Source organism: Narcine bancroftii, chromosome 3 (genome assembly GCF_036971445.1).
Source record: "Narcine bancroftii isolate sNarBan1 chromosome 3, sNarBan1.hap1, whole genome shotgun sequence".
Classification (NCBI taxonomy): domain Eukaryota; kingdom Metazoa; phylum Chordata; class Chondrichthyes; order Torpediniformes; family Narcinidae; genus Narcine; species Narcine bancroftii.
In genome coordinates this window covers 261871923-261899788 of record NC_091471.1, presented here as the reverse complement: position 1 = coordinate 261899788, position 27866 = coordinate 261871923, and the positions used below count along the sequence as shown (strand labels likewise).

The 27866-nt window shown below is 44.4% G+C and overlaps 1 protein-coding gene across 14 annotated transcripts in view; it reads right to left on the bottom strand.

Annotated features, from left to right (window-relative positions):
• Positions 1-27866, bottom strand: part of LOC138758638 (3',5'-cyclic-AMP phosphodiesterase 4C-like) — a 230259-nt gene that overhangs the window by 37494 nt on the left and 164899 nt on the right. For 11 of the 14 annotated variants that reach the window (XM_069927895.1, XM_069927893.1, XM_069927891.1 and 8 more), the window contains 4 exons: positions 20164-20355; positions 15335-15371; positions 9750-9823; positions 7697-7746 (listed from right to left, as the gene is read on the bottom strand). In XM_069927895.1, the coding sequence (XP_069783996.1) occupies positions 7697-7746; positions 9750-9823; positions 15335-15371; positions 20164-20355 (353 nt within the window). Of the gene's footprint in view, positions 1-7696; positions 7747-9749; positions 9824-11738; positions 11939-15334; positions 15372-15471; positions 16384-20163; positions 20356-27866 lie in introns of those variants that run through there. The other 3 variants (XM_069927901.1, XM_069927899.1, XM_069927900.1) reach the window with 3 other exon arrangements.

Sequence of the window (27866 nt, the reverse complement as noted above, 5' to 3'; positions counted from 1 at the left end):
AAACACCCTGCTCCCTAATTCCCAATTTTCTTTTTGTTAATCCGGTCACTTTTAAGTTTTGTCACTGGTTGTTGTTTATGGTTGCTCCTCTCTGCATCAAAACAAATTAGCAGGGTCTCTTATGAGATGCATAGCAATCCAGGGTGTCCTGGTGACTGATTAGGAAGCTCATCCAATGCACAGTGGGAGGGGAGATTCCCCCAGTCCTCCAGCCTGCTTCCCATTGCCTGCAGTGGACAAATGTGAACAAGCAGTTCACTGGAAAATCAGACATGGAGCAGTGTGGACTGGCAGTTCCCAAACTGCAATCAAAAGCTAATGGACTCCAAGCACCTGCACAAGGCTCAGGTGATGGCGTCAGCTGCTGAGGTCCCCAGATGCTGCTGCCCATCTACCCTGTCCAAATAAACACTTCCAGGGTAGGGGAGCATGGTTAGATCGATAGTTACCCAAGGGAATGCCATTGATCACAAGACAAGCAGACCGTGCTCTAAACAAAATATCATCAGAGCCTGGAAGGTAAAAAATAATGGCGGTCCCAACTGGATGGTCCCCCAAGCAGATTCTCAATCCTTTATCAGAATGCCTGATTATCAAAGATTTCAAATGCCAAGACCTTTCCTGATTGGTAATGAGAAATGTACACCCCTCCCCCCCAATCAGATCTTTCATATTGGCTGCACCGCATGCTATCCTTATGATGGCTGCTCTGGAAATGACACCACTCCCCTTTTTCTTGGAGAATGCATCCTTGCCAATAGGGTCTGGGAAATTATGCAAGGGGTACTGCTGCTTTCGCCAAACCGTTGTGCAACAATGGCCTCTGTACTGCAAGAACAGCTCTCAGCAACTTGTACGGAAACAAGAGCCATTTACTATTGGGAAGCCATCAAATACCAGTGAGGCACGAAACTCTTGACCCATTGAAAAGCCAAGTAGTTGTGAAAAGTGCCACAAAAATCCCTAACCAGCAGCCATATTTAATCCCATTCCATTACCATGACAGGGACAGAATGAACCATCCCACCAAACTCATGCAATGGAAAATGAAGGAGCCAGATGCTGGCCAGGGGTGTCACAGCGCAGCTGATGGTGACAGTGGAACTTGTGGCCACTGGGGCTGCTGCTCATTTTCCTCCCCTAGAGAGGACCCCCACCCCACTCCTCACCCATGCTTCTAACCACTGAGCAGTGAACAGTTCTCATCTGTGGAGAGATGCTCAAATTGGATGGAGACAATGTACCAACCTCATATTGGACATTGTTGAGAATACTGTGTTCATTTCTGATACCACAAGTGAGGAAGATTGTTGGTACAATGTTGATAGATCTCTTCACCCACAAAAATGGACCAGTTACTCCAAAACAATAAAGGGCTTTGGGTCACTGCTGCAGGAATGGAAGGGCCTCTGGGTACATTCAGTCGAGCTGATCAAAACGGGCTTTGATCTGGTAAGCACAGAGAAACTGTGGTGGGATTGAAAAGGATCACATAAACACAAAAAGGGAAAGGAGAAGAAATATATATATACATTTTTTTAACAGCCAGTTGTTAATCTGGAACACGCTGGGCCAAAAGGGTGGTGGTAGGAGATTCAACAGGGACTTTCATGAGGCAATTGGTCTAACAATTGAAAAGGGGTGGGGGGGGGGAGAAATAGAGCAGGGAATGGAGCAAGACTGATTGGAGAACCGAAATGAATCTGAGCTCCTGCCACATTCCTCAGGAGGGCAAAACGTTGAAGATCTAGGAGTTCCTTGGAGGGTAATTATTGTAATTATCCATAGACTCCAGTTTAAAAGGGCCCTTGTGAGAATGCACCTGGAATATTGTATACAGGTCTGGTCTATGTAAGGAAGGGTAGTACAGCACGGAAGCAAGTTATTTGGCCGAACAAGTTGATCATGTGAACGAGCCCCATTTGTCTGTGTTTGATTGTGTCTCTCAAAATCTTTCTTATCGATGCTGTTGTCCAAATATCACCAATGTCATGACTGTACCACTTCCTCTGGTAATTCCAATACACATACCACCCTCTGTGTGGAAACATGTTCCCCCTTACCTTAACCCATGTCTTCCACTTTTAGTTTGTCCGACACGGGGTGGGGGGGAAGCTTGACTATTTATCTTATCTCTGCCCCAAATTATTTTTTTTAATATCTCCATAAGGACACTGCCCAGCCTTGTAAGCTCCAGGGAGAAAAAGTCCTATCCAATCATTCCTGAACTCAAGCCATCCACTCCTGGTAACAACCTCATGACTCTTTTATGCACCCTTTCCAGTTTAATGACGTCCTTTCAATAGCAAGGTAAGCAGAACTGCCCATAGTATTCCAAACTGGCCTTACAGCGGTAGGTAACATGATGTCCTAACTCCTGCACTCAATGCCCTGACTAATGAAGGCAAACGCAGCAGACCACCATCATCCCCATCCTGTCTAACCAAGACACTCCTTTCAGAGAATGATGTAACTGTACAACACTCCCCAGGGCCCAACCTTCTACTGCTTCTGTGTTACAGAATATGTTTGATGGAGTGGAATGATGGTTAACCTGATTCCTGGGATAGCTGTTTATTGTTGTACAATGGGTCTACATTCTTTTGTGTTTAGAAGAATGAGAAGTGATCTCATTCCAACGTACAAAAGACTTCATGGACTCAGCAGGATGGATAAAAGGATGATATTTTCTCTGCCTCCAGAGTTTGTGTGGTAGGGTGTTCTAGTGGCAGGGCTGACAGGACACAATTAAGGGTCCACCAGTCAGGACTGAAACAAAAACACATTCCTTCACTCAAAGGGCAGTAAACCTTTGGAATTCACTATTCTGGAGGGTTATGGAGATTCAGTAGTTCAGTTTATTCAAGACAGTGAATACTGCACTGGGGCGGCTTGGTTAACACAATGCTGTGACAGTAATTGGTACCGGGGTTCGAATCCCATGCTGTCTGTATGGAGTTTGTATTTTCTCCCTATGTCCGCGTGGACTTTCCCTGGGGGCTCCGGTTCCTCCCACTTTACAAAACGTACCGGGAGCTGTAGATCAATTGGGTGTAATTAGGCAGCATGGGCTCGTGAACCAAAAGGGCCTGTTACTGTGCTGTATGTCTAAATGTAAAAAAAAACATGTATTTTCAGATATTATAGGGATCAAGGTTTGTGGCATAAGAGAAGGAAAGTGGCAAGAGGGTAGAAGATCAGTCATGATCTTGCTGAAGAGCAGAGCAGGTACAGGGAATGAATGATCTCCTCCTGCTTTTGTTTCCATGGATTTTCAGTAAATTATGATTGTTGCAGGCCAGAGTGGAAGATCCATACACAATGGCATGGTCCCAGAGTTGGGCTCTGTGCACTGACAAAGTTTGGGATCTGCAATCAGGTTTCATCCCATGCAGAGAGGGGAAAATGAATGATCCACTGGAGGGACACACTCAAGCAGCATCAGTGGGAGAAAAAGAATGATCCATGTTCTGGATCAGAACCCTTCATCAAAACTTGAAACGTCGATCGCTCTTTCTCTCCCACCTATGCTGGTCCACCCACTGAGCTCCCCCAGCAGGCTTATTTTTTGCTCCAGATTCCAGCACCCTCACTCTTTCTTGTCTCTGGGAAATGTACAACTTGATCTCTGATTTGTAGATGAACATGATAATGAACGGTTATGCCTCATATCACAATAACCTCACTGGCTGCAGTGAGGAAGCTGCTGATGGGAGCGTGGGGCAGGGTGGGTGCTTAGTGAAGGAAGGCAGGGATCAGGGCTGCCACTTCCGATCAGAGGAGGGCAGGATCCATCTTGGTTGAGAAACTGAACACAGCTGTTATTTGATTTTGGAGCATCTTACTACTGTTTCCAATCCCATCCTCATCTCAGACGTGCATCCAAAAGTCATTGGGAGGAGATCAAGGGTGGGAATTCTGGGTTCATTATCTGCTCTCTGTCCCAGGAATGCTGAGGACAAATCTTTTTTGTTTTAAAGAGATACAGCATGGAAACAGGCCCTACCGGACCATGAGTCTGCACCCCCAAAATATGTCAATCAACCTACAAACATCGTATGTTTTTGGAGGGTGAGGGTGAGACCTGTGATCTCAGCATTCAGCAAGATGGAACTAGTCAACATGCTCCACTCCTAGCTGTGCATTCACCCGATGAGGCCAATACCTAGCAGTAGAAATACTACAGGGCTAAGAGTGGCTTGTCTGTGGCTAAATGTATGGTTTTACTCTGTTACAGAACTCCAGAAGGGTGAGACCAAACTTAGAGTATTGTGTCCTGTTTTGGTCTCCTCATTATAGGAAGAATGTGGAAGCTATGGAGAGGGTGCAGAGGAGATTTACCACGATGTTGACTGGATTGGCAGAGCTGGGGCTTTTCTCTTTGGAGCATAGAAGGATGAGAGGAGACTTAGTAGAGGTCTACATGATTCTGAGAACCATAGATAGAATAGCCAGCGCCGTTTTCCCAGGGCAGGAATAGCAAACACAAGGGGGAATCTCTACAACGTGAAGGGAGGAAAGTTTAGGGGAGACATCAGGGGTATGTTTATTTTTTTTTTTACACACAGTGAGTTGTGGGTGCCTGGAATGCCCTGCCAGTGATGATGGTGGAGGCTGAAACATTAGGGGCATTTAAGAGACAGACAGACAAATGGATGAAAGGAATATAGAGGATTTCAAGGTAGCAAAGGTTTTGTAATTTATTTTTGGTAGGAATATGTAGTTCAGCACAACATCGATGGCCAAAGGGTCTGTACTGTGCATATTCTATGTTCTATGGTTCTCCAGAAGGACAATGAGGCAAAACCTAGCAGACATACCCCATGATGTATACACGGGATACTTAAGGACTGAGAGTGAGGAAGTTCCCAATTCCCCCCCACCCCACCCCAAGCCCTTTAAATGAAGGGTTGGCACAACTAGCATTGATCTTCCTGGCAGGTAAGTAGCTTGAGGCTACAATATGGGCTACTGACTGACGACTCGAGATTTCACATAGGCAAGCAACAAGGCCAGTCTGCAGAGAGCAGCAGTGTCCCTTTAAATAGGCAAAGAAAGGGTGCAGGAAATTACTTGTGTGGGTGTGACAGCCTTCAAATCTAAAGCTCAACCACCTTCCAGTACATCATAGAGAAAAGAGTTAAGCTGGGAAGGGAGAGTGGCAAGAGATGACGGTGTGGCTGCCTTGTGTGGGGGGAAGGGCAGCTGGCATGGGGAACCAATAGCTTGGAGCAAAGAACCAGCTTCTGGAGTTCTTATTAATGGCCCTCTGCTGACGTCAAACAGATGGTTAGCATACTCACTGCAAAATGAGAGGCAGCCCTGTGTGGGCTCCCCAGGTACATTGCCAGACGGTAGAAGGAAAAACCCGTCCTGGAGTTTACTGGTTTGGACTCTAGGGGGCATGGAATAATACACTCTTGATCACAGGTATTCATGAATCTGTGGGCATGCTAATGAGGGTTCAAAGCCCAGAAGGTCAATGCTCAACGTACCACATGTATCTCAGCCAAGCCTGTGACAGCAGATTGTAGATTTATAGTGGGCTCGCAACCAGGGCACTGAAATTTAGACTGGTGCTCCAGTGACTTGTAGAAGGAGTGGTACACTGTCAGAGGTGCATCGTTTGCTTATCGTCTTATCCTGAAACCCCATTTGCTCGCTCAGGTAGGTGTAAAGATTCTATGAACTAATTTAAAGAAAAACAAGGGAGTGCTCCCTAATGTCATCATTATATCCGGACAGGTGACCAAAAGCGTTGACAAGGGCATGAATTTTATGGAGCATCTTATAGGAAGAGAGATTTAAGGAGGGATTACCAGATGTTAGAACCCAGGGAGCTGAAGGCTCAGGATCCAGTGGTGGGGCAATAGAGACAAGGTATCACCTATGGCATAGAAGCAGTGCAGGGCAGGGATCGAGGAATTCCAAAGCTGGAGGGAGAGGATTTGAAAAAAAGGAAGAAGATTTTTAGGCAGAGATCCTGCATTAATGGATCAGTTGAGAAGCCAGGTAGTTGTGAAAAGTGGCACAAAAATCCCTTTCATTCCATCGCTAACCAGTCATACTTAATCCCATTCTATTCCCATGACGGGGCAGAGTGAGGAAAACTTTGGAATACTCAAGCAATAGGAAATGAAGCAGCCCGGTGCTGGCCAGAGGTGTCACAGTGCAGCTGGTGGTGACAGTTGAACTTGTGGCCACTGGGACTATTGCCCATTTACCCCCAGAGAGGACCCCCACCCCTCACTTGCTTCTAACCACTGTGCAGTGAACAATTCTCATCTGTGGAAAGATGAAAATCCCATTTGTTCAAATTGGATGGAGACACTGGACAAACACATATTGCACGTAAGCAAGGAACACCACAGCACAGTACAGGCCCTTTGGCCCTCGATGTTGGGCCAACTAATAGATCTCTTCCTTAAAAAAAAGTACTAAACGATCTCTACCCCATAACCCTCTATTTTTCTTTCATCATGTGTCTGTCTAAGAGTCTCTTAAATGCCCCCAATGTTTCAGCTTCCACCATCATCCCCGGCAAGGAATTCCAGGCACCCACAACTCTCTGTGTAAAAACTTACCCTTGATGTTCCCCTAAACCTCCCTCCCTTAACTTTGTACCTATGCCCTCTGGTGTTTGCTGTGGTGCTGGCTGTCCACCCTATCTATGCCTCTCAGAATCTTTTAGACCTCTATCAAATCTCTCATCCTTCTACGCTCCAAAGGGAAAAGTCCCAGCTCTGCTAACCTTGCCTCATAAGATTTGTTTCCCAATCCAGGCAAGATCTTGGTAAATCTCCTCTGCACCCTATCTTCCTGTAATAAGGTGACCAGACCTGAATACAATATGAGGGGAATACGGTGCTCATTTCTGACATCTATCAACATTTCACCCACAATAATGGACCAGTTACTCTGAAAGACTGAAGGGGTTTGGGTCACTGTTGCAGAAATGGAAAGACCTCTGGGTACATTCAGTCAAGCTGATAAAAACTGCAAAGGGCTTTGATCTGCTAAGTACAGAGAAACTGTGGTGGGATTGAAAAGGATCAGTTAAACACAAAAGGGGAAAAAATACATTTTTTTTTTTTACACAGCCAGCTGTTAATCTGGAACACACTGGCCAAAAGGGTGGTGGTAGCAGATTCAACAGGGAATTTCAATGAGGGAATTGAAAAGGGGGAAAAAAATACAGCAAGGAATGGAGCATGACAGTGGGACTGATTGGAGAACTTGTTCAAAGAGCCAGCACAGACCTGATGGGCTGAACAAGCTCCTCCCGTGCTGGGATAAATCTGTGAGGTTTGAGGAAATAAAAGCAGCAAAAGTAGACACTCTTGCCTTGCAGGATCAAGCCAGTCATTAGGGAGCTCATAAATTCAGATGGCACATCCTCAAATGAGCTCAATCCGTTCCACCTTCCTCACCCTCCCATGACCATCCATCCTGGAGGTGCAGACTGTCTCTGATGTTACATGGACGGCAAAGATCACAACACTCAGTGCCTTTGATCTCACGACTATTCTGAACCTGTGGATAAAGACAAGAGCAATGACTGTTCACTGCAGCGAGAATCTCAGAGGAGCCTGGCACTGTTGCAAGCCTATGGCCAAGCATTGTAGTACACCACTGCTTTGGAATGAAGGAAAGGGAAGCTCCAGACAAGGAGGGTCCAATCCAATCTTTCACTCACCGAGTGGGATCGGCCGACTGACTCCCGGGCTGCATCCTGTCGATCGCCAGCTAAGGGAGGAAGCAGGAAGATGAATAAGGAGCATGTCTGTGGACAAGACCTGCCATGCAATCTTAAACCAGTGGAAGTAGCATATAGAACATTACAGCACAGTACACACACTAGATATTGTGCTGACCTATATATTCCTACCAAAAAAAAAATCCTTCCTATCTTGTAACCCTCTATTTTTCCTTTCATCCATGTGCCTATCTAAGAGTCTCTTACCTTAATGTTTCAGCCTCAACCACATCCCCAGCAAGGTATTCCAGGCACCCACAACTCTTATGTTTTTTTGTAACTTTTTATTTATTGCACTATGAACTCTATCAATAATATATACAAATGTTCTTCATTAAATATACCCACAATTCTGTTTTTAAAAATAACTTACCCCTGATGTCTCCCCTAAACTTTCCTCCCTTCACTTTGTACAGATATAAATAGAACTTCACTGAAGATGGCTATCCTGCAAACATACCCAGGTCTACTAGAGTGAGTCGAGACATAATAAAGCTTTCTCTATCTGGCAGGGAGAGTGCTGATTAAAATATGGGGTAGATGCAGTAAATCTACCTCCACATTGCCTGTCAAAACTCTCGCAATGCAATACTGTGGCTGCATTTCAGACCTATGCTCCTGATCATTGCTCACCTGATGAGGGGTATGTGGTGGGGCTAGGTGGTATGGAGGATCTCCTGGCCGGCCAGTTTTCTCCTGGGGCTGGCCAAGCTGGCCATTCATGGGTTCTGGGCCGCAGGCAGCAGCCATGAGGGGCTTCAGATTCTGTGGAAGTGGAGGATTGGTGCAGGGCATCAGAAAATGGGGAGGCCATTCCTTGTTTGAGAAGGAGAAGCAGAGGAGACAAGCCACAGGACAGTAACTGTGGCAGCGGACCAGTGAGGGGCTCTGAGGCTGAAGAACACACAGGCGGTGGGGCGTTGCCGACTCGAGGTGAGGAACCCACGCAGGCTGCGGGCAGCTGGTGACTACGGTCAAGGGATTCATACTGGGCTGTGCACTACTGGAGGCTGGCTCAAGATTGGCTGACGGGGTACAGGGTACCGGAAACTGGGATGCGAGAGGCTACCGAGGGCACTGAAGGGTTCCTGATCGTGTCGGAGGTTCAGATCTGGAGCTTGGACCGCTGATGGTTTAGACTGTGTGTGGCTGCAGGGGCTGCGGGAGGTGAATCCACGGACACATGGTGACTCTGAGGGAATTCTGTTTTGCTTCTATTTCTATGGTTGTAGGAGGTACTTCAGGTGATTTCCGCCGATAGCAAATTAGTCTGCCTTACAGCAGAGGGAAACAAACTTTGAGTAATATTGCACTGTCTTTATTATGTGACAATAAATTGAATGTTGATCCTGAAATGTCGTTTTTCCCCCTTCCCTAACCCAAGCAACTAAGGGAATTGTAGTCGGCCTAACCTCATCCATTCTGTCGGCCACTGACTATGAACAGAGCTGTAACTTTCCTGCTCTGCTGGGCTCAACATCTAATTTAAGGACTCTTACTTTTGCAATTTATTGATATTTTTTTCTCTAGGTATTGCACAGTTTGTTTACATTTCTTTATTTGTCTACACGTGCACGTTGAGTAGTTTTTTTTTGCAGTACCAATAAAGTGGTAATTCTGTCTCGTCCACAGGAAAAAGAATCTCAGTGTTGTATGTATGTATGTCATGTATGTACTCTGCCAATAAATCTGAAATCACCTTGATCACTATGCTCTAAATTTGCTTAATGAATTACTCAAACACCTGAGAGTGGGGATTGATGGCAAGGCCTGGACCAGTCATGGTCATGGAGTACTTGTGAGATGCTGCCTGCCCTTCAGTGAGGCCCCAGGGCCTGTTGGCATTAGATATCCATTATGTTCTGGTTGGCTCCTGGAAGCACTTCATGGATCTGATTTCAGAGGGCTGACCAGAGGCCACAGGTGAAGATTGTGTATTATTTAAATTGATTGACAATGGGTGATCCCCACAGCTCAGAAGTAAAACACTTACCTGCTCTTCACTTGATCCTGGAGATTTGTCAGGGAGGCAAAATTATGCCTCACGGTCCGCAAACTGGCCAGCACCTGGGGAAAATTAACAAACAAAACATAATTCACCAAAATAACCTCAAGTCAAGAACTCAGCCAGTCCATGCAAGCAAATTTTCCTCAGCATCTCTGGGCTGGGTTAGGGAGGACTGAAGAGTGAGGTGGGCAGTTGATCATGTGACAAGAACCAATGACTAATTAGGTGAGGTTTTGGAGCAGCATTGTTGAAACCTATGCCCCTGCACAGCCCGAAAGAAAAGCTCAGACTGCAACAATGGTCCCAGTGCAGCAACATTGTTCAGCTTGTTACGACCCCAAAAACCCAGCAGCAACAGACATCCACCAAGACAAGTGATTTTTAAAACAGAGGTTATTTTTAATCAACTTTAAACATGAAAATAGAATTAAACTTTAACTTATCTCTATACATAACTAACCCAAATTAACCCCCTTCTAATTCTAAGCGCACGTGTATGTAATACGTGTGTAAATTTAAGAAAAGTTCTTTGGTTCACAGTTCAATCTCACTTCTCCTTCTTCTAAGTTCTCTGGTTGCAGGCAATTCTTATACTGTGCACAGAATTTAACATGTATACAGTTCATCAGGCTTTGGTGCTCGAAAGGTAAATGTTTACCACTCAAGAAGGTTCTTGTAGGTTTTTTAGAGAGAGATGTGTGGTTCCAGGATTTCCACAACTGAGGTACCACCATTAGTCACCTCAATGTCTTGCTGATGAAACTTGCCCCATCAGGGTTCTCCAGATGATAACCTCTTTCTTTCAGGCTATCACAGAGTTCCTTTCTGTTCCACTTATTCCAAGAGAAACATCAGACAGATAGCACTTTCAGCCATCCACTGCTCTGGAACTTTGTTTCCAACTAGCTTTTCCTGGCTTGCACTGTTCGGCTGCTTTTCAGTGTCACCCACACTAGCTGGGAGAGCTTGTTAACTTGTCTCTCTCTCTCCAACTGCCAGAAAGCCCATGTGACTCTCTCACTTGCAAAACCCCCACCTTCTTCAGCAAACCACAGGAGTTCTTCTCCTTGGTCAAGATGTTGTCTTAGATAAACAAAACCCAGGAGTGACCTTTCTGTGAGCACCCTGTAGGAACTTGCAAACAGCCAGTTTGTCTCCTCCAAAACAATGGCTATTCATTTCATGACATCATTTCAATTAGCATCTACTTGTGAAATGTGAATAAAAGTTTTCATAGACCCTGCAATGTTAATGAATATGAATTCTTAAGTCTTTCAAATAAGATCTGTTTTGAAATGTGTAACCAACAAATCTTACCAAATTCATCCCAATATTTATATACTCCATTACAAACTCCAAACCAGTCTTTAATCTTTTTGAACTTCCATCATCATCCCTCTACCTGACACTGTGAATTTCTTGCCAGATTTAGAAATGTACAATTGGTATCAACCATTCTCGAATATACAGCACCTATGCTTCAGACCTGCACAAATAGTCAAGCACAAAAATCTAGGCCAACACTCCTGTGTTCAGAACTCATAAGGGAGTGCCACACTGTCAGAGGTGTGATATGCTGATTGAGACATTCAACCAAGCCTTTGCCTGCTCTCTTGAGTGTCTCTTCCGTTTGAACGAAAGCAGGGTAGGGATCCTCATTGTCCTTCAACCAAAAGAACCAGAGCTTTTTACATACAAGACTGTCTCCACTTCAACAATGGCAGAGAAACATTTTGGAACATTTTGAGATCAAGGGAGGTGCTAATTGATTGCAAAGTCTACACTATTCTCTGTACACTATTCTGGCACCAATGGGGGCCTGCACAGAATTGGGACAAGATCCCTGAATAGACTTGGGATAAGAGAACTCCACATACAAGGAAACAGTTACCTGCTCATACTTCGGGTCAGGTCCTGCACAAACATTGTGATCTGGGCAGATTCAAGATCAAGTATTCCTTTCAACTCAGTTACCTTTTTCACAACAACTCCTTTTGAAGGTTCACTAATTTTTAAAGGTTTGGACACACTATCCTGGCAGTCCTTCTTCTCTGACTTAGGCCATGGCTCAACTTGAGATTCAGACACAGGTACTGCTGAGGATAGATGTCTTCCTGAAGTGCAACAGCAGCAGAAATTCCTAAGCATGTTCAACTCTATTATAAAGGGCCCGCGTTTCTTAGCAACTTACAAATGAAGTCATCCGCCAATTTTGGAGCTTATGGGTAGAATTATTGATTTGTGTAGAATTATTGATTGTTCTCCAGTAGGTAGGAACAGATAATAAAAGGAATTTTGACCAATCGTAAGGCTGAATTTTGTGGGGGTATACTCGTGTCACATAGGCTTTCTGACAGAAATTCCGTGAAACAGTTGGAGTGGGCAGCAGATTCTGAGATTCTGAAAGATACTCCGAATCTTTCAGATGCTCTTTCATTTCATCATTCTTTCTCATTCTAAGATATTGAAAATCTTCTCCAACAATCATGGAATATCACCCCAGATACAGAATATGTGTGCTGTTTCTCCCCCCACTTTACTGTAAGATGGAACAGTTCTTCCACATGTGGTGGTGTGGTCTAAGAAGAAAGCCTTTTTTCACCTGTTTTACAAGAGGCAACTAGTGATAGACAATAAATACTGACCATGCATGTGATGCCCATAATTGCCAAGAAAGAACTAAATAAACCCATTACTGTTGAATAAGATCTTCATATTCTGCAAGTCTGCAGAAAGGGTTTCTGGAAAGTGAACAGACAGATCAAATCTTTTGAAATTGTTTGACTATTTTGATTGAGAATCATTACAGGTGATTGCAAGGACCTGCTTAGGATCAGGCAGGCTAATACCACAAAGAGATCAGGACACTACAAACCAACTTTTCTGTTCAGCTAAGGCCAGTTCATGGAAATGCCCAAGATTTCTGAACCTTGAACTGGATAGACACATGGATACAAAATATTTGAGCAATCCATACTAACCTTTTACTTGTTTTATCAACATTTGGCAAAGGTTGAAGGAGTCTATCAAAATTCTACATTTCAAGAATATGGAAGTTTATATCTCTGCTTGGACCATGCGCGCCATTCATAAATCACCTAATTGCTTTCAGAAATCATTTTCAATAGCATGGTCATGGAATGACTGGGTTGTGATAAAAATAATTCTGATGTTAAATGGAGCAACCTAAGATTAGGGCTAAGTTTGCCCTGAAAATACTTGACAGGACAATGTGGAGAGATCTTAACTCTGTCCCTAGCCCATTTTGTCCTTGTGCTGGTAGTATCTGATGGAACAGTACAGAGGGTGATTAACTCTGATCTAACCCATGTTATCTTTGCCTTGGGAGAGTTTCATGGAACAGTACAGAGAGAGCTTTACGCTACCTTGGGACAGCATGGAAGGAGATTTACTCTACCCTGATGATAATAGAATCCTAAAGCAGAGAAGCAGCCCCTTTCAGGCAATGTTCCCTCTAATTTTTTAGTCATCAGTGTGTGCAACAATGTTATGTTGTGCAATTTGACAAAAGTCTGTGCACACTGAAAGCTTGTGCAAATGTGAACTAGAAATTGCTTCAAGATAACTTTGGCACAGTCTATCAGTCATGGCTAATAAAACTGTATTGGCATCTTTTAATGCAATTCAAGTAGAATTGCATTCTGTAAACTAATGTATTTAGTTAAGATTTTCATCTGTACTTTGACTAGGCAACCGATCTTTTGTGTGCACATTAAGTTCCTTTCTGTACTGGATGCAAAAAGGGTGTGTGCGTGCTCACGCGCCCAGCTTAGAGGGAACAGAGTTTTCGGGCCACTTCGCCCAAGTCAACTATGATGCTACCCATATGCGGCTGTAATCACACTGGCCTACTTTAGATCCCTTATCCCTCAAACACTTCCCTATCCAATTAACTGTTCACGTATTTTTGTTTTTGAAGTTGTACTTGTAGCTATCTCCATTGACCCTCCACTGCGGGAAAAATATACATTTCAGATCCCTTCCAATTTCCTCCCACCCCTCATCTTAAATCTTTTTTTCTTTAGTTCTAAACTGTCCTGTCTTTCAGGAAAACAATTCTGACCATCTACACCCCTCATAATTTTATAAACTTTGAGAAGGTCACCCCTCAGGCTCATGTTCCAGTGCAATAAACCCAATGTGTCCCATCTCTTCTTATAACTATAGCCTCCACTTGAGGCAACACCCTGCCGAATCCGTTCTGCACTCTATCTATTGCTACCACATGCTTCCTGCATTATGGCTACAAGAATTGTACATAATACTCTGTGGGGTCTAATCAATGTTTTGTACAGCTGCAGTATGAAGCCCCTGACTCTTATACTCAATACCTGTGCCTCTGAAGGCAAGCATACCAAATTCCGTCTTCACTGGTCTGCGCACCTGTGTCACCACTTTTAGGGAGTTGTGGATTTGCATCCCAAGGTTTCTCTCCATCACTTCTCCTAAGGTCCCTGTCATTTATTCTATATGTCTCACTAGAATCTGAAGGGTTAGTATATGAGGAACATTTGTGGGCTTGTTGGAGTACAGAAGGACGGGGGTTGGGGGGACCTCATAGAGGCATTTCGAATGCTGAAAGCCTGGACAGAGTAATGTGGCAAGGATGTTTCCCATGGTAGGTGGTTCTAGGACAAGAGGGCATAGTTTCAGGATAAAAGGGCGTAAATTTAAAACAGATGTGGAAATATTTCTTTGGTCAAAAGGTTGTGAGTCTGTGGAACATTGCCACTAATGGCTGTGGAAGGGAGATCATCAAGTGTACTTAAGGCAGAGATTGACAGGGATTTGATTAGCCAGGGCATCAAGGGTTACGGGGAGTGGGGCTGAGTGGGAGGATGGATCAGCCCATGATTAGAATGGCGGAGCAGCCTCCACGGGACTACTTCTGCTCCTTAGTTGTGAATTCCCAAAGTTCGAGGTCTTTCATTGTTCTAAACAGAGAACCTAGTCCCTGTCTACTCAATCTCTTCTCATATAGCAAACCACCTGAAGTCAGTTTAAAGAATGAAAATTCTGCATCCGATTCATATTGTACCTGCCCTGTGAGTGTTTGGCAGGATGTATGGATGAAGATTTATTCTCTATTTGACTCTTGCCATCTCTGTCCGAGAGATTTTTAACAGTATCATTATCCCATCACATCTCACTGTCAAGCATCCAGTTGTTCAATCCCATGCCCCTCAATTCCTTTGGTGTACAAAAATATCACTGCTCTATGAATGGTGGTTACTGAAGGTCATTCAATGAAGGGCACGCCTGCCCTCTTAGGTGAACCAGAGCTCCAACAAGCCAATGTCATAAGATCAGACCATCTCTTTATCCTCATGGTGCTATTTCTGGGTATAACATGACCACATTTCAGAAAGGACTTCTGACTGTATATTTCTGGGTACTTTGGGATATTGTAAGGTGGGATAGAAGACTTTCTCTGTCCGGACTACTGCTCAGGCTGAAGAAAAAACATCTGTTCATGGAACAATGAGAAATGGAGAGTGGGAAACATTTCCTTTCTGACTTTCAAATAGGGACCTAGGTTTCCAACTCACCTGGGCAAATGGAGTCACGATCATGTCTTCTGTGTGACTGAGTACAAAAAGAATTACAGAGTTAGAACAGAGGTCCTCCATACATTCAACATGGTGCAAACTTACAATGAACTGAAAAATGAATGAAGACAACTTACTGAGTTTGAGCAATTCAGAAGATGTTGGCATTCCCTTACAAACGAGTCAGGGTGCAGTTCAAAGTCTGAGTTAGGTGTGGGGCTGTTTCAATTTCAGTACTTCATTCCATTTCTCTCACATTATACCAGAGGCAATTTACTGCGGCCAATTAACTTACCGGATTCTTCTGAGCCACTCCGCAGGAACTCAAGCAATAGTTGCCTCATCTTTGGGGTGAATTCAGGGCTCTACACATCTCTTTTGATCCTTCAGTTAAATAACCGTGGGTAATACTCTTGCCTCTGAATTTAAAGGTTGTGATCCTTGAGGTTTTTTGCATCATCAGTACACATGTCACATTGTTTAAAAAATTCAAGGTGATTTAATTCATCATATTCAAATATCATACCTGCTGGGGTGGGATTTGAACTTGCATTTCTCGACCGTAGATCAGCATTCCTGGATTAACCATGGCAATACTGTGGCATAAGGCATGAGCATTGGGACACAATTTCACGCAAGGTTTCATCCTCCTGTATCCATCTTTAGAAACTGTCTGTTGTCATTTCAACTCCAATCAACAGCATCGTCCACATATTTGGCAAAATGTTCCCATGCTCATCTCCATGAATTGAACAACTTCTGCTCTATTTAAACATGTCCTAGGGATTTCTATGGTTCCTCCACTTTCCTGTACTACTATTGAAGGACAGACTCTAATGTCAGGCCATGTGCTGCTCCGAGACTTGCACCATCATCTCTCCCAATGCTTCATAATCAAACCAGGAGCCCCTTTCTCACGGAGAGCAGTCAATTAAGATCCAGTACCACAAACGGTCTGAAGGCTGCATTCCTCACTTGGAGAATTTTTTTAAAAATCTGACCAACCCCCAAATTTAGTTGCTTCTCCATCGGTGGCCTGGTCTTTAAGTTCTGGGTTACTTTTTCCTAATCTCAGCCAACCTCCCCCACCCCACCCCCGCCACTCTTTTTCAGGACTAAGTGTTTGATTACCTGTCCCAATTTCCCCTTTTGTGAATCAGAGCAAAATTCTGTTTGCCAACAAACTGGTGAAATACCTTGGGTCATTTATTAACAGTGCATTTATATAAGCACAGGGTTTGCCAGAAATTGCAGCCGGATGCATAGCACTTCAAAGGTCTGGTCCCTCTATAGAACAGACCACTGCGGCCATTAGCCAGGGCACTTGACACAAGTGTTTCTCAGACTAAAACCTTGACTACTTCACAGACTGGGAAGTACAAGGAATGTCCTGAGGTGAAAAGCTATGAAAATGCTTCTATCTGTGTAGATTCCTCTTGCAGCACAGAAACAGTAAAGTTTCAATAAATAGAAAAAGAAAACAATGAATAGCTTTTAAAAGAAAGTCAGGATGAGACAAAAAGGATAATTGGTTAAGAGTTTGAATGGTTGAAGCAATGTGATGGTTCAGTGTGGAAGGGTTGAGTCTCAAATCCACAGGCTGTGGAGCAGGCCCTGCCCAGGGTGGAGGTTTTAACTTAGAACAGAATCTGTTTCCTAAATGCTCTGATAGGCAAAAAAAAATTTTTTTTTAAAAAGTAAGTCTTAGTTTAAAAAAAATTCTTTACTTCAAAAGGTTTGCAACCAGTCTTCGATGTAGCTCAGCAGCTACACAGGCGGGCGTGGAAGGGGGAACATGCGCAGAGAAAGGCGCAACACTTCTTCGAGAAAAGTTGGGGGGAGGGGCACATCTTTCTCCTGCAGTCTGAGGGGAGGGGTACCGTAGAGATGCTGTTCCGTGGCAGGTAGCCACAGCTGTACAAGGGTTAGCAGGAATGTGGATCCACATTCATTTGATTCATTCCCTAATGCAGTACTATTCAGTCAAATGGCTTTTTCTAAGCCTCTCCTGTGATCATAAGATTCATGTGGTTCTATAAAGACATAGCACAATGCAGGTAGTAGCCCTGAGCCCTCAGGAGATCGTCATTTCCATCTTCTGCCAGCTGGGAAAGTGGACTTCCCTCCCAGCGATCTTACAGCAAGAGTGCACAAACTGAATCGAATAAGAACTGTACCAACCACTTCGTGAGCTGCCAAAGGGTCAAGTGCCGGGTCATTCCAGTGAGACCAATTTTTTTTTTGTCTGGCAGCACTTCTTTCCTTGTTCACCTTGCAAATGTTCAGGAGGAGTGGGTAGGGGGTGATGATGAGAACACGTGAGGAAAGGGAGGATAAGAGAAAGAATGGGGGTGATGGTGGGAGGAGAAGGGGGTAGAATAATACTGTGGGTGGGAGTGCTGTCAAGGGAGGGAGTGAAGGTTTCTGTGGTTAAGGTGGACGGGCTTGTGCCAGGAGTGATGAGCCAGCTCAAGTGAGCATTATCTGGTCTGGTTGGTGTGTAGAGTTGAGGGGAGATTGAATCACTCTTGGAACCAAAGGGATCAAACCTTGTCCATCTAAATCTTCAAAAACATGAAATCAAATCACTGGAATTGTAAACTGGATGGTTTAAATCTTGGCTGCCACCATTTTTTCAAAATTCCTTTATTGTCATGTAATAAAAACAGGTAGAATACAACATGAAATTGACTTTAGTCTGCCGTAGGGCAGAGAAAGATTCGCCATCAGTCGAAATTACCCAGCTCCTCTTTCTTATCCAAGATCAACTTCACCACCGGTGAACCTTCAGAAAAGGAGACTAGGGTTACAATCTGGCTGCTGGAACACTGAGGTGTGGCAGTATACTGCTGCAGATTTTCCTCACCGAGTGGGCAGCATTCCCGCAAGAGCGTGGCTTACTGCCCCCAAACGCTGCCAGGGTGGTCACCATCGCTGAACAGATCAACACAGTGTCTGACTAATATGGAGCGTGTACCTAACAGGGAGCACGGTGGATCTATCATGGACCACGGTGGATCTATCATGGAGCACGGTGGATCTATCATGGAGCACGGTGGATCTATCATGGAGCACGGTGGATCTATCATGGAGCACGGTGGATCTATCATGGAGCACGGTGGATCTATCATGGACCATGGTGGATCTATCATGGAGCACGGTGGATCTATCATGGAGCACGGTGGATCTATCATGGAGCACGGTGGATCTATCATGGAGCACGGTGGATCTATCATGGAGCACGGTGGATCTATCATGGAGCACGGTGGATCTATCATGGAGCACGGTGGATCTATCATGGAGCACGGTGGATCTATCATGGAGCACGGTGGATCTATCATGGAGCACGGTGGATCTATCATGGAGCACGGTGGATCTATCATGGAGCACGGTGGATCTATCATGGAGCACGGTGGATCTATCATGGAGCACGGTGGATCTATCATGGAGCACGGTGGATCTATCATGGAGCACGGTGGATCTATCATGGAGCACGGTGGATCTATCATGGAGCACGGTGGATCTATCATGGAGCACGGTGGATCTATCATGGAGCACGGTGGATCTATCATGGAGCACGGTGGATCTATCATGGACCATGGTGGATCTATCATGGAGCACGGTGGATCTATCATGGAGCACGGTGGATCTATCATGGAGCACGGTGGATCTATCATGGAGCACGGTGGATCTATCATGGAGCACGGTGGATCTATCATGGAGCACGGTGGATCTATCATGGAGCACGGTGGATCTATCATGGAGCACGGTGGATCTATCATGGAGCACGGTGGATCTATCATGGAGCACGGTGGATCTATCATGGAGCACGGTGGATCTATCATGGAGCACGGTGGATCTATCATGGAGCACGGTGGATCTATCATGGAGCACGGTGGATCTATCATGGAGCACGGTGGATCTATCATGGAGCACGGTGGATCTATCATGGAGCACGGTGGATCTATCATGGAGCACGGTGGATCTATCATGGAGCACGGTGGATCTATCATGGAGCACGGTGGATCTATCATGGAGCACGGTGGATCTATCATGGAGCACGGTGGATCTATCATGGACCATGGTGGATCTATCATGGAGTTTGTTCAGTGCTGTGCATTTCACACGGATAACCCTGAGTGTCAAGCAGCCACCGTGGAACCTAAGTGCGTCAGTTGTGAAGCCTAAAATGTACAAAGTCTGTTGGTTGGATGATTTCAGCTTGTTACATGTTACCTCATGGAGTATTAATCCAGGACATCAGTAGTGGTTAATAAAATTTTTTAAATGCCTTAAAAAATGGCTAGATATCCAGTTCCAGGCTGTTATCCCACAATCAACCTCATTCCTATCCCTCACCCCAAGTCTCACACACCAACACTCGGGACAGGGTTGCCTTATGGTTAGTAGACTATGGTAGGGCTGGGCATGTCGAAATTGAACTTACTTTCCCAATGTCAGGGCAAGGACAGGCTCTGATCGTCGAGAGGCCAAGAATTGTCTTGAGTGAGCCTTGAAGTAGTTACTTCTGGTTCCAGGTAGTTGGAGGAAAGAATAAAAACCATTGAAGAATACAGTCAGGTTAGTTTCATTCCCCTATGTTGATTGGTCACTTTCTGTTGACAGCTTCAGGATCCAATTCCTCCATCCCCCAAGCCTCCTCAGTCAGACCTCTAAAGCAAGGCTTATAATGCCTTTTTGTTTATGCCCTGATAAAATAGACCTCAAGGCCTGAGCTTATCATTGAGATATCTTTCTCAGCAACTTCAGATTTAGAGCAGTGATTTAATCTGAGTTGACACAGAGTAAACAAAAGTAAAATCACTCACATGTCGCTCGTGATCGAGGAGTTCCGTGATATATTCTTTGGGGAGATATCATAGTCACTGTCGGAACGGTACAGGAAGGACCCCCGTCGTTGGCCATGTGCAAAGTTTGGCTGCAGCACCAGCCCTGAGCTTGGACTTGCCTGTGGGTCGAGAGGGCTGCGTCCCACCGAGAGGCCATTCTCAACATCAAAACTGCAGAGTAAGGCATGGGTATGAAGTCAGAACAGTGCTGCGGTTTGGTCCATTTATCAGTCCGAATGAGTGAGGGTTACAGCTGTCAGAAGCAAACTAAACCCCGACCCCCCCCCCCAAACAAGCATCAAATCACTTTACTAACTCCACATTACACAAAGGTTTATCTTGATCTACGCAGATAAAGAATGAGTACATTGTTCTGCTAGTTAATTGATCAAGGTGTACCTGTATCAATTCCATTGACTCAATTTGATACCCTTACCCAACAAAAAAACCAGTGACCTCAGTCCCAAGACGTCCAAATGACTGGAGAAAACAAGATTCTCAACACTGACCCTGTCAAATCCATTTATCACTTTTGATGGGTTGGTTTGGCTGGGCCCAATTCCAGGTTCAGGAAGAATACCATGGCTTTAAATAGGGAGGGAGAAGAGATATACAAACATGGTGAAACACAAAAGTCTGCAGACGCTGCGATTGTAGTAAAAACACACTGAAGTGCTGGAGGAGCTTGGCTGGTCTTTTCAGCGTCCATAGGAGACAAAAATATATTGCTGACATTTTCTGCTTTTGGCTGATTCTGCTTTTTCCTTAAAGAACAGCTCAGGCTCGAAAAGTTGACCATATACCTTGGCTTTTTGTGGATGCTGTAAAGACCGGCTGACTTCCTCCATCATTTCAGAGTGTTTTATTACAAACATGGTCTCAGGACAGAGGGGCTTCTGTCACTTGGGGACTGTTTTCATCAGAGTTGAGGACATTTATCCGAGTGTTGAAGACCATGAATCACACTCTGTTAGAGTAGATAAGAAGAATGTCTCCAGTGGTGGGAGGTCAGTGGCCAGAGGTTAGAGATGGAAAATCCAGAAAGGAGAGAATTATTCTTCACACAGCCAGTTGAGATCTGGGATGCATTCTATGAATGGATGCAGATGAATATTCAATGCAGACAAATGGATCTGGATAAAGACTCAAAAGGGAAAAATCTACATAAAGCACAGGGACTGTGACAAATTCTTTCTAAAAGCCAGCATAGATGTCTCCTTCTCTGTTATGCAACTTTGTGATTCAGAGAGGCCTCCTTCAGAAAATATGCATTCTCTGAAGAGCCATGAACCCTAGGGCTCGGAGACAGGCCTTTAACACCGTTCATGTTTATACTGAACACAAATCTGCTCCACTTACATTGGCCCTTCCTATCTTATTTGTATCCAAACATTTCTCTGGCCTGGAAATTGGGTGACCAGACAATAATCTGCAGAGTAAAGAAAACTCGCTCACTTGAATCTCTGAATGTCAATCTTACCTCTATAAGATCACCCCATCCAAGTTCCTCTACATTGCGCACAATGAAACAATTTTATTCTGTAAACTGTAAATAAACGTTCTCACTTCGAATACTGGTCACGGGAGGAGGCTGTTCAATGATAATGTGACCTGATTTTAATTTTAATTCCATCCATTTTTAACCATTAGTTAACATCATTATATAAAATTAGAGACTGATAGACTTGTTAATTAAAAGAATGAGGGGATCTGAAATTAGCTCAAATTACTCATGATCTCATCAAATGGGAGAATTGAAAAGGAGGGGGCCAGTCTTCTCTTCATTCCATTTTTCTTCAAACCTTTAATCTTTCTCTCTCTCTCCCTCCTCTTCTCTCTCTCTCTCTCTCTCACCCTCCTCCTCCCTCCACTTCCCCCCCCCCAATGGGTGACAAATGATAAAAAGACATCAAATATAGTAATCAATCAATGAAGCTACAAGGATAATTTCATCTGGTGGCCACATTCCAACCAATGGGAGCGTTTTCTTGATCAGTCAATGCTCTTAGAGGTTTACGAAGCCCTGCTCCCTCCTTAATCCATCAAACATTGGAAGGAAATCACACAAACGCAGAATGGAGCCAAAATTCAGGGATCACTCCTTGCGGCTGTGGCAAAAGATTTTTTTTGTTGAAGGTTGAAGGTTGTAACCCTGCTCGGTAAGTTTCCATTTTTGTGCTTGGATATAACAAGCGTGACAAAATTTGTGTGGTGGTTAGCACGTACTTCTACAGTGCAACAACCTGGGTTTGCTATATGGAGACTGTGTTCTCCCTGTGTCTCTGGGTATTCTGGTTTCTTCTTACTTTCCAAAAATCCAGAGTTTGTAGGTTAATTGGTTATATGGATGTACTTGGGCTGTGAGGGCTCATGGGCCAGAAGGGCCTATTATTGTCCTGTGTCTCTAAATAAATTTGGGATATTGCAGCTCATGCTTTGGAAGACGATTCTTTGAAATTAGGATATATTAGAATAAGGAAAGTGTCGTCTATAAGTGGGATCACATTGTAGGTGATGTAAATTGCAGAGGACAATATGTTGGATGCAAAGGCTGGTGGAGTGGTAGGTGAGGACAAGGGGTATCCTGTTTCTGTGCATCTAAGGGGTAGAGGGGGCCTGGGCATATGTGCAGGAAATAGAGGAGAAGTGGGTAACGGCTAAGTTGATGGTGGCATGGGGGAAGCCATGTTTTTTTTGAAGATGTTATGCTGAAGTTGTACAAGACATTGGAGAGGCCACATTCGGAGCATTGTCTGCAGTTTTAAGTCACCAGTTTCTGGGAAAGATATCAAAGAGATTGAAAGGGTGCAGAGAATGAGGTGGGGAATGGAGGAGCTGAGTTATAGGGAAAGGTCGAACCCCTGTCTCGATTGCTGGTGCTGTTCTGGTGTTACGCTAAGCGCGACACCAAGCATTTCTTTGCCTGACTTTACTGCATCTGAGAATGAGGGGAGCTTTAAAGATAAAGGTAAGACTAAATTTAGACTGTAACATACATGAAATTCTTTAACTTTTGTCGACTGTTCCCAGGTGGTCTCCCCTCCAAGTTCTGCTTAGCTTCTGAGATCAGACAACCTCAGGGACATTCATGGAAACAAGATGACGCGGGATGTAGATAGGGTAAACGCAAGTAGACATTTTCCAGAGATTGTGCAATGAGCTGCCAGTGGAATTGGTGGATTCAGATTCGATTTAAACATTTAAGAAAAATTTGGATAGGTACCTGGATAGGAGGGGATGGAGGGCTAAGGTCAGGACGATGGAGCTAAATAGTTTGAGCACAGACGAGATGGGCTGAGGGCCTTTTGTTGTGCTGTAGTGTTCGATGGTTCTGGGAGCTGGAAATAGGAAGCAAAAATACAATGCTGGGAAATAGCAGCACGTCAGACAACATTTGTGGAAAGAAAATCAGTCAATGCCTCAGATCTGGGCTTTGATATCACAACAATATTTCCGTGACCTGTACATTTCTTTGCATTAATTCCACATGAAATCCTACATCAGACTTTCCAAGCCTCACTGAAATTTTAATCATCTCAAGACTTCTTCAAAAGGGCATCATCGATCAACCAAGAAGAGCAGAGTGAGCTGCCTCAATGACTATCGCCCAGTAGCACTCACATCTACTGTAATTAAATGCTTTGAGAGGTTGGTCATGGCCAGAATTACATGTACATAAGTAAAGATCTGGACGCACTGCAATTTGCCTGCCGTCACAATCACTCCACAGCAGATGCAATTATCACTGGCTCTCCACTCAGCTCTGGATCATTTAGACAATAGCAACACATACATTCGGCTACGCTTCATTGACTACAGTTAAAGCTTCAACACCATCAATCTCCCAGTGCTGGTCAATAAGCTCCAAACCCCGGGCCTCTTCAACTGGATCCTTGACTTCCTAATCGGAAGACCACAGACAGATCAAATAGGAAACAACATCTCTTCCTCACTGATGATCAGCACAGGTGCACTTCAAAGATGAGTGATTACCCACAGCTCTACTTATTCTACACCCATGATTGTGTGGTTAGGCAGTCTACAAATTTAACAATGGCACCACAGTCGTCAGCAGAATCACAGACAGCAATGAGGAGGCGTACAGGAGGGAGATAGATCAGCTCGTTGAGTGTTGCAACAACAATGGCCTTGCATTCAACGTTAGCAAAACCAAGGAGCTGATTGTGGAGTTCAGGAGGAAATCAAGAGAACATGACCCAGTCCTCATCTAGGGGTCAGCAGTGGAGAGGGTCAAGAACTTCAAATTTCTGGGTGTCATCATTTCTGAGAATCTGTTCTGGAACCTTCATGTCAATGCAATCACAAAAAAGGCTCGCCAGCGTCTATACTTGGTGAAAAATTTGAGGAGATTTGCTATGTCACCAAAGCTTCTTGAAGATTTCTACAGCTGTACAGTGGAGAACATTCTGTCTGGTTGCATCACTGCCTAGTATGGAGGTGCCAAGGCACAGAACAGGAAAAAAAACTCCAGAGGGTTGTTAACTCGGCCAGCGAATGATGGGCACCAGTCTTAACTCCATCAAGGACATCTACAAGAGGTGGTGTCTTAAGAAAGCAGCCTCTATCCTCATGGACCCCCACCACCCAGGCCATGCCCTCTTCACTCTGCTACCATCGGGAAGAGGGAACAGGAACCTGAAGACGGACATTCAGCAGCACAGAGACAGCTTCTTCCCCTCCGCCATCAGTTTTTTTAATGGACAATTAACCAGACATTGCCTCACTTTCTCCTATTTGCTTATTTTTGAAATGTGATTTATAGCAATATTTGCACGGTGATGCTGCCACGAAACAATGAATTTCATGACGTTCATAAAGATAAATTCTGATTCTGAACTGCATAGACAAATTCAGTGCATAAACAGATAGAAAAAAGGAGCATTCAGTCTTACAGATCCTCTGGGAAACACAATGTACAATTCTCTCCAGACTGAAATAATCCGTTCACCAAGCCCTCCACTCCCAGTCCCAAGGCCAGATTTGTCTCCAAATTGCTTTTTATTATTTATTCATTTGATTAGAATCGATGCACTGCCAAAAAAGATCAACGTTTATTCTCCAATCTCTTGTCTTCAAGAAGATAGTGGTGAGCCACCTTGAGCTAATGCCATCCTTTTGGCAAAGAAACGCTTGGTGTTGTGGTTAGCGTAACACCTGTACAGCACCAGCAATCGAGACAGGGGTTCGAATTCTGCATCATCTGTAAGGAGTCTCCCTGTGTCTGAATGGGTTTTCCCTGGGTGCTTCGGTTTCCTCCCACTGTTCAAAACGTACCGGGTGTTGTAGGTTATCGTGCTGTATGTCTACATTTTTAAAAATTAAAAAGCTCCCAAGGAGCTGTTGGGAAGTCAGTTCTAGGAGTTAGACCCAGCAGCAATGAAGAAACAGTGATTTGTTTTCAAGTCAAGAAGGTGTGTAGCTTGAAGGGTAACCTTAAGGCAATGGTGGTTTTCCTACTCCTGAGATACTGTTCATTCTTGGTGATGTGAGTTCGGGAGGTGCTGTCTGAGGAGAAGCTGCAGAGAACTTTGTAGATGTCACAGATTGTTCATCAATTATAAAGAAAATTAATCTTTTGACATATTACCCTCACGTGGGCTGCTTTGCCCTAGGTGGCATCAATCTGCTTCAAGGCTTGTTGGAACGGTTTGTTCTCCCCCAGCTAAGAGTTGTCACCCTGGGAGAGCATCATATAGTATGCCACTCCTGGTCCAGGGTGGAAAGACTTAGGGTGTTAGAAGATAAATCACTTCCCACAAAATACACATCCTATGACCTGCTCTTAAGTTTAAATTTAGACATACAGCATGGTAACAGCCCCTTTCGGCCCACGAGCCAGTGCTGCCCAATTACACCCAATTGACCTACACCCCCTGTACGTTTTGAAAGGTGGGAGGAAAATGGAGCACCCTAAGGAAATCCACGCAGACATGGGGAGAAAGCACAAACTCCTTACAGACAGCACCAGGTTCGAACCCCAGTCGTTTGAGCTGTCACTGCATTATGCTAACCACTACATTAACCATGCTGCTCCAAAGCCAAAGGGGCTCTTGTAGCCAAAATATTTATGTAGCTAGTTGAGTTTTGTTTCTGATCAATGGTGACTCTCAGAATGTTGACAGTGGGGGACTCAGTATGGTAATGCAACTGAATGTTAATGATATCTGCTTCAATCACTCTCTTGTCGGAGAAGATCATTGTTTGCCACTTCCTTGGAATTAATGTTTCAATGCCCGTGCATGAAGCTTGTCAAGGCCTTGCTGCATGTTTGTATGAGCTGCTTCTCTTACTGAGGACCTGAACCTTGTGCAATCGTCAGCAGTCAGTGACAGATAGAAAGTCATTGATGTAAATAGTTGGGCTTCGGCCACTGCCAGAGCAATTCATGGAATGATAGACTGGGGCTGGGATGACAGACCTCGGACAACCAGAGCCATCTTCTTTTCCATGAGATTACAGGGAAAGGTTGAGCAAGCTGGGACTTTATCCCCTGAAGCATAGAAGATTGAGGGGTGATTTGATAGAGGTTTTTAAAATTATAAGGGGGGATAGATAGAGTCAATGTGGACAGGCTTTTTCCATTGAGAGTGGGGGAGATTCAAACAAGAGGGCATGGATTGAGAGTATGTGATAGTACAGATCTATCACCAATGTACATAGTGTATATAGTTACTGTATCTAGACTGTGCTTACAGCGATTGGCTGAGAGCTAAGCCACACCTATTGTTTGGGCCTTAAAGGGTTGTGTCCCTAGCCAGGTCGGATCATTCCGGACTGGTCGGCCACCTGTGAAGAGCTCCGGTCTTTTGCTAATAAAAGCCTTGGTTTGGATCAACAAGTCTTTGGTTCTTTCGACGAGCTCTACAGAGTAAAAGGGAAAAAATTTGGGGGAATCATGAGGGGGAATTTCTTCACTCAGAGGATGGTGGGAGTGTGGAATGAGCTTCTGGCCGAAGTGATAGATGCGGATTCGATTTTAATATTTAAGGAAAATTGGATAGGTATGGACAAGAGAGGAGTGGAGGTTATGGGCTGGGTACGGGTTAATGAGACTAGGTGGGAGAAGGTGTTCGGCATGGACTAGAAGGGCTGAATTGGCCTGTTTCTGTGCTGTAATTGTTATATGGTTATATAATTCCAGCCACTGGACTGATTTTCTCCTTCTCAATGTCCACTGGTTTCAGGTTTACCAGAACCCCTTCGTGTCATAGCCAGAAAAAATGTTGCCATAATGTCAAAGGGAGTCACTCTCACCTCACCTCTGGATTGGTACAAGTTCTTAGCAAGGTCTGAGGCTGCATGGTGCAGGTGATACCAAACTGAGCAGGTGGATGGGTCATTGGTCAGCAACTGCTGCTTAATAGTATTGTTGATGACGTGTCTATCACTGCGCTGTAAAATTTGATACCGTGGTTGAAGTAAAAACACAATGCTGGAGAAATTCAGCAGGTCAAACAGTGTATTTTATAGATCAAAAATAAGGATACATAACCAACACTTCAGGCTTAAGTCGTAAGGTAGACCTAAAGTATGAAGATTTGGGCGCCTGCCTACCTTTTGCTCATCCCTTGATGAAGGGCTCAAGCCTGAAACATTGGTTATGTATCTTTATCTTTGTTCTATAAAGTTCACCATTTGACCTGCTGAGTTTCTCCAGCTTT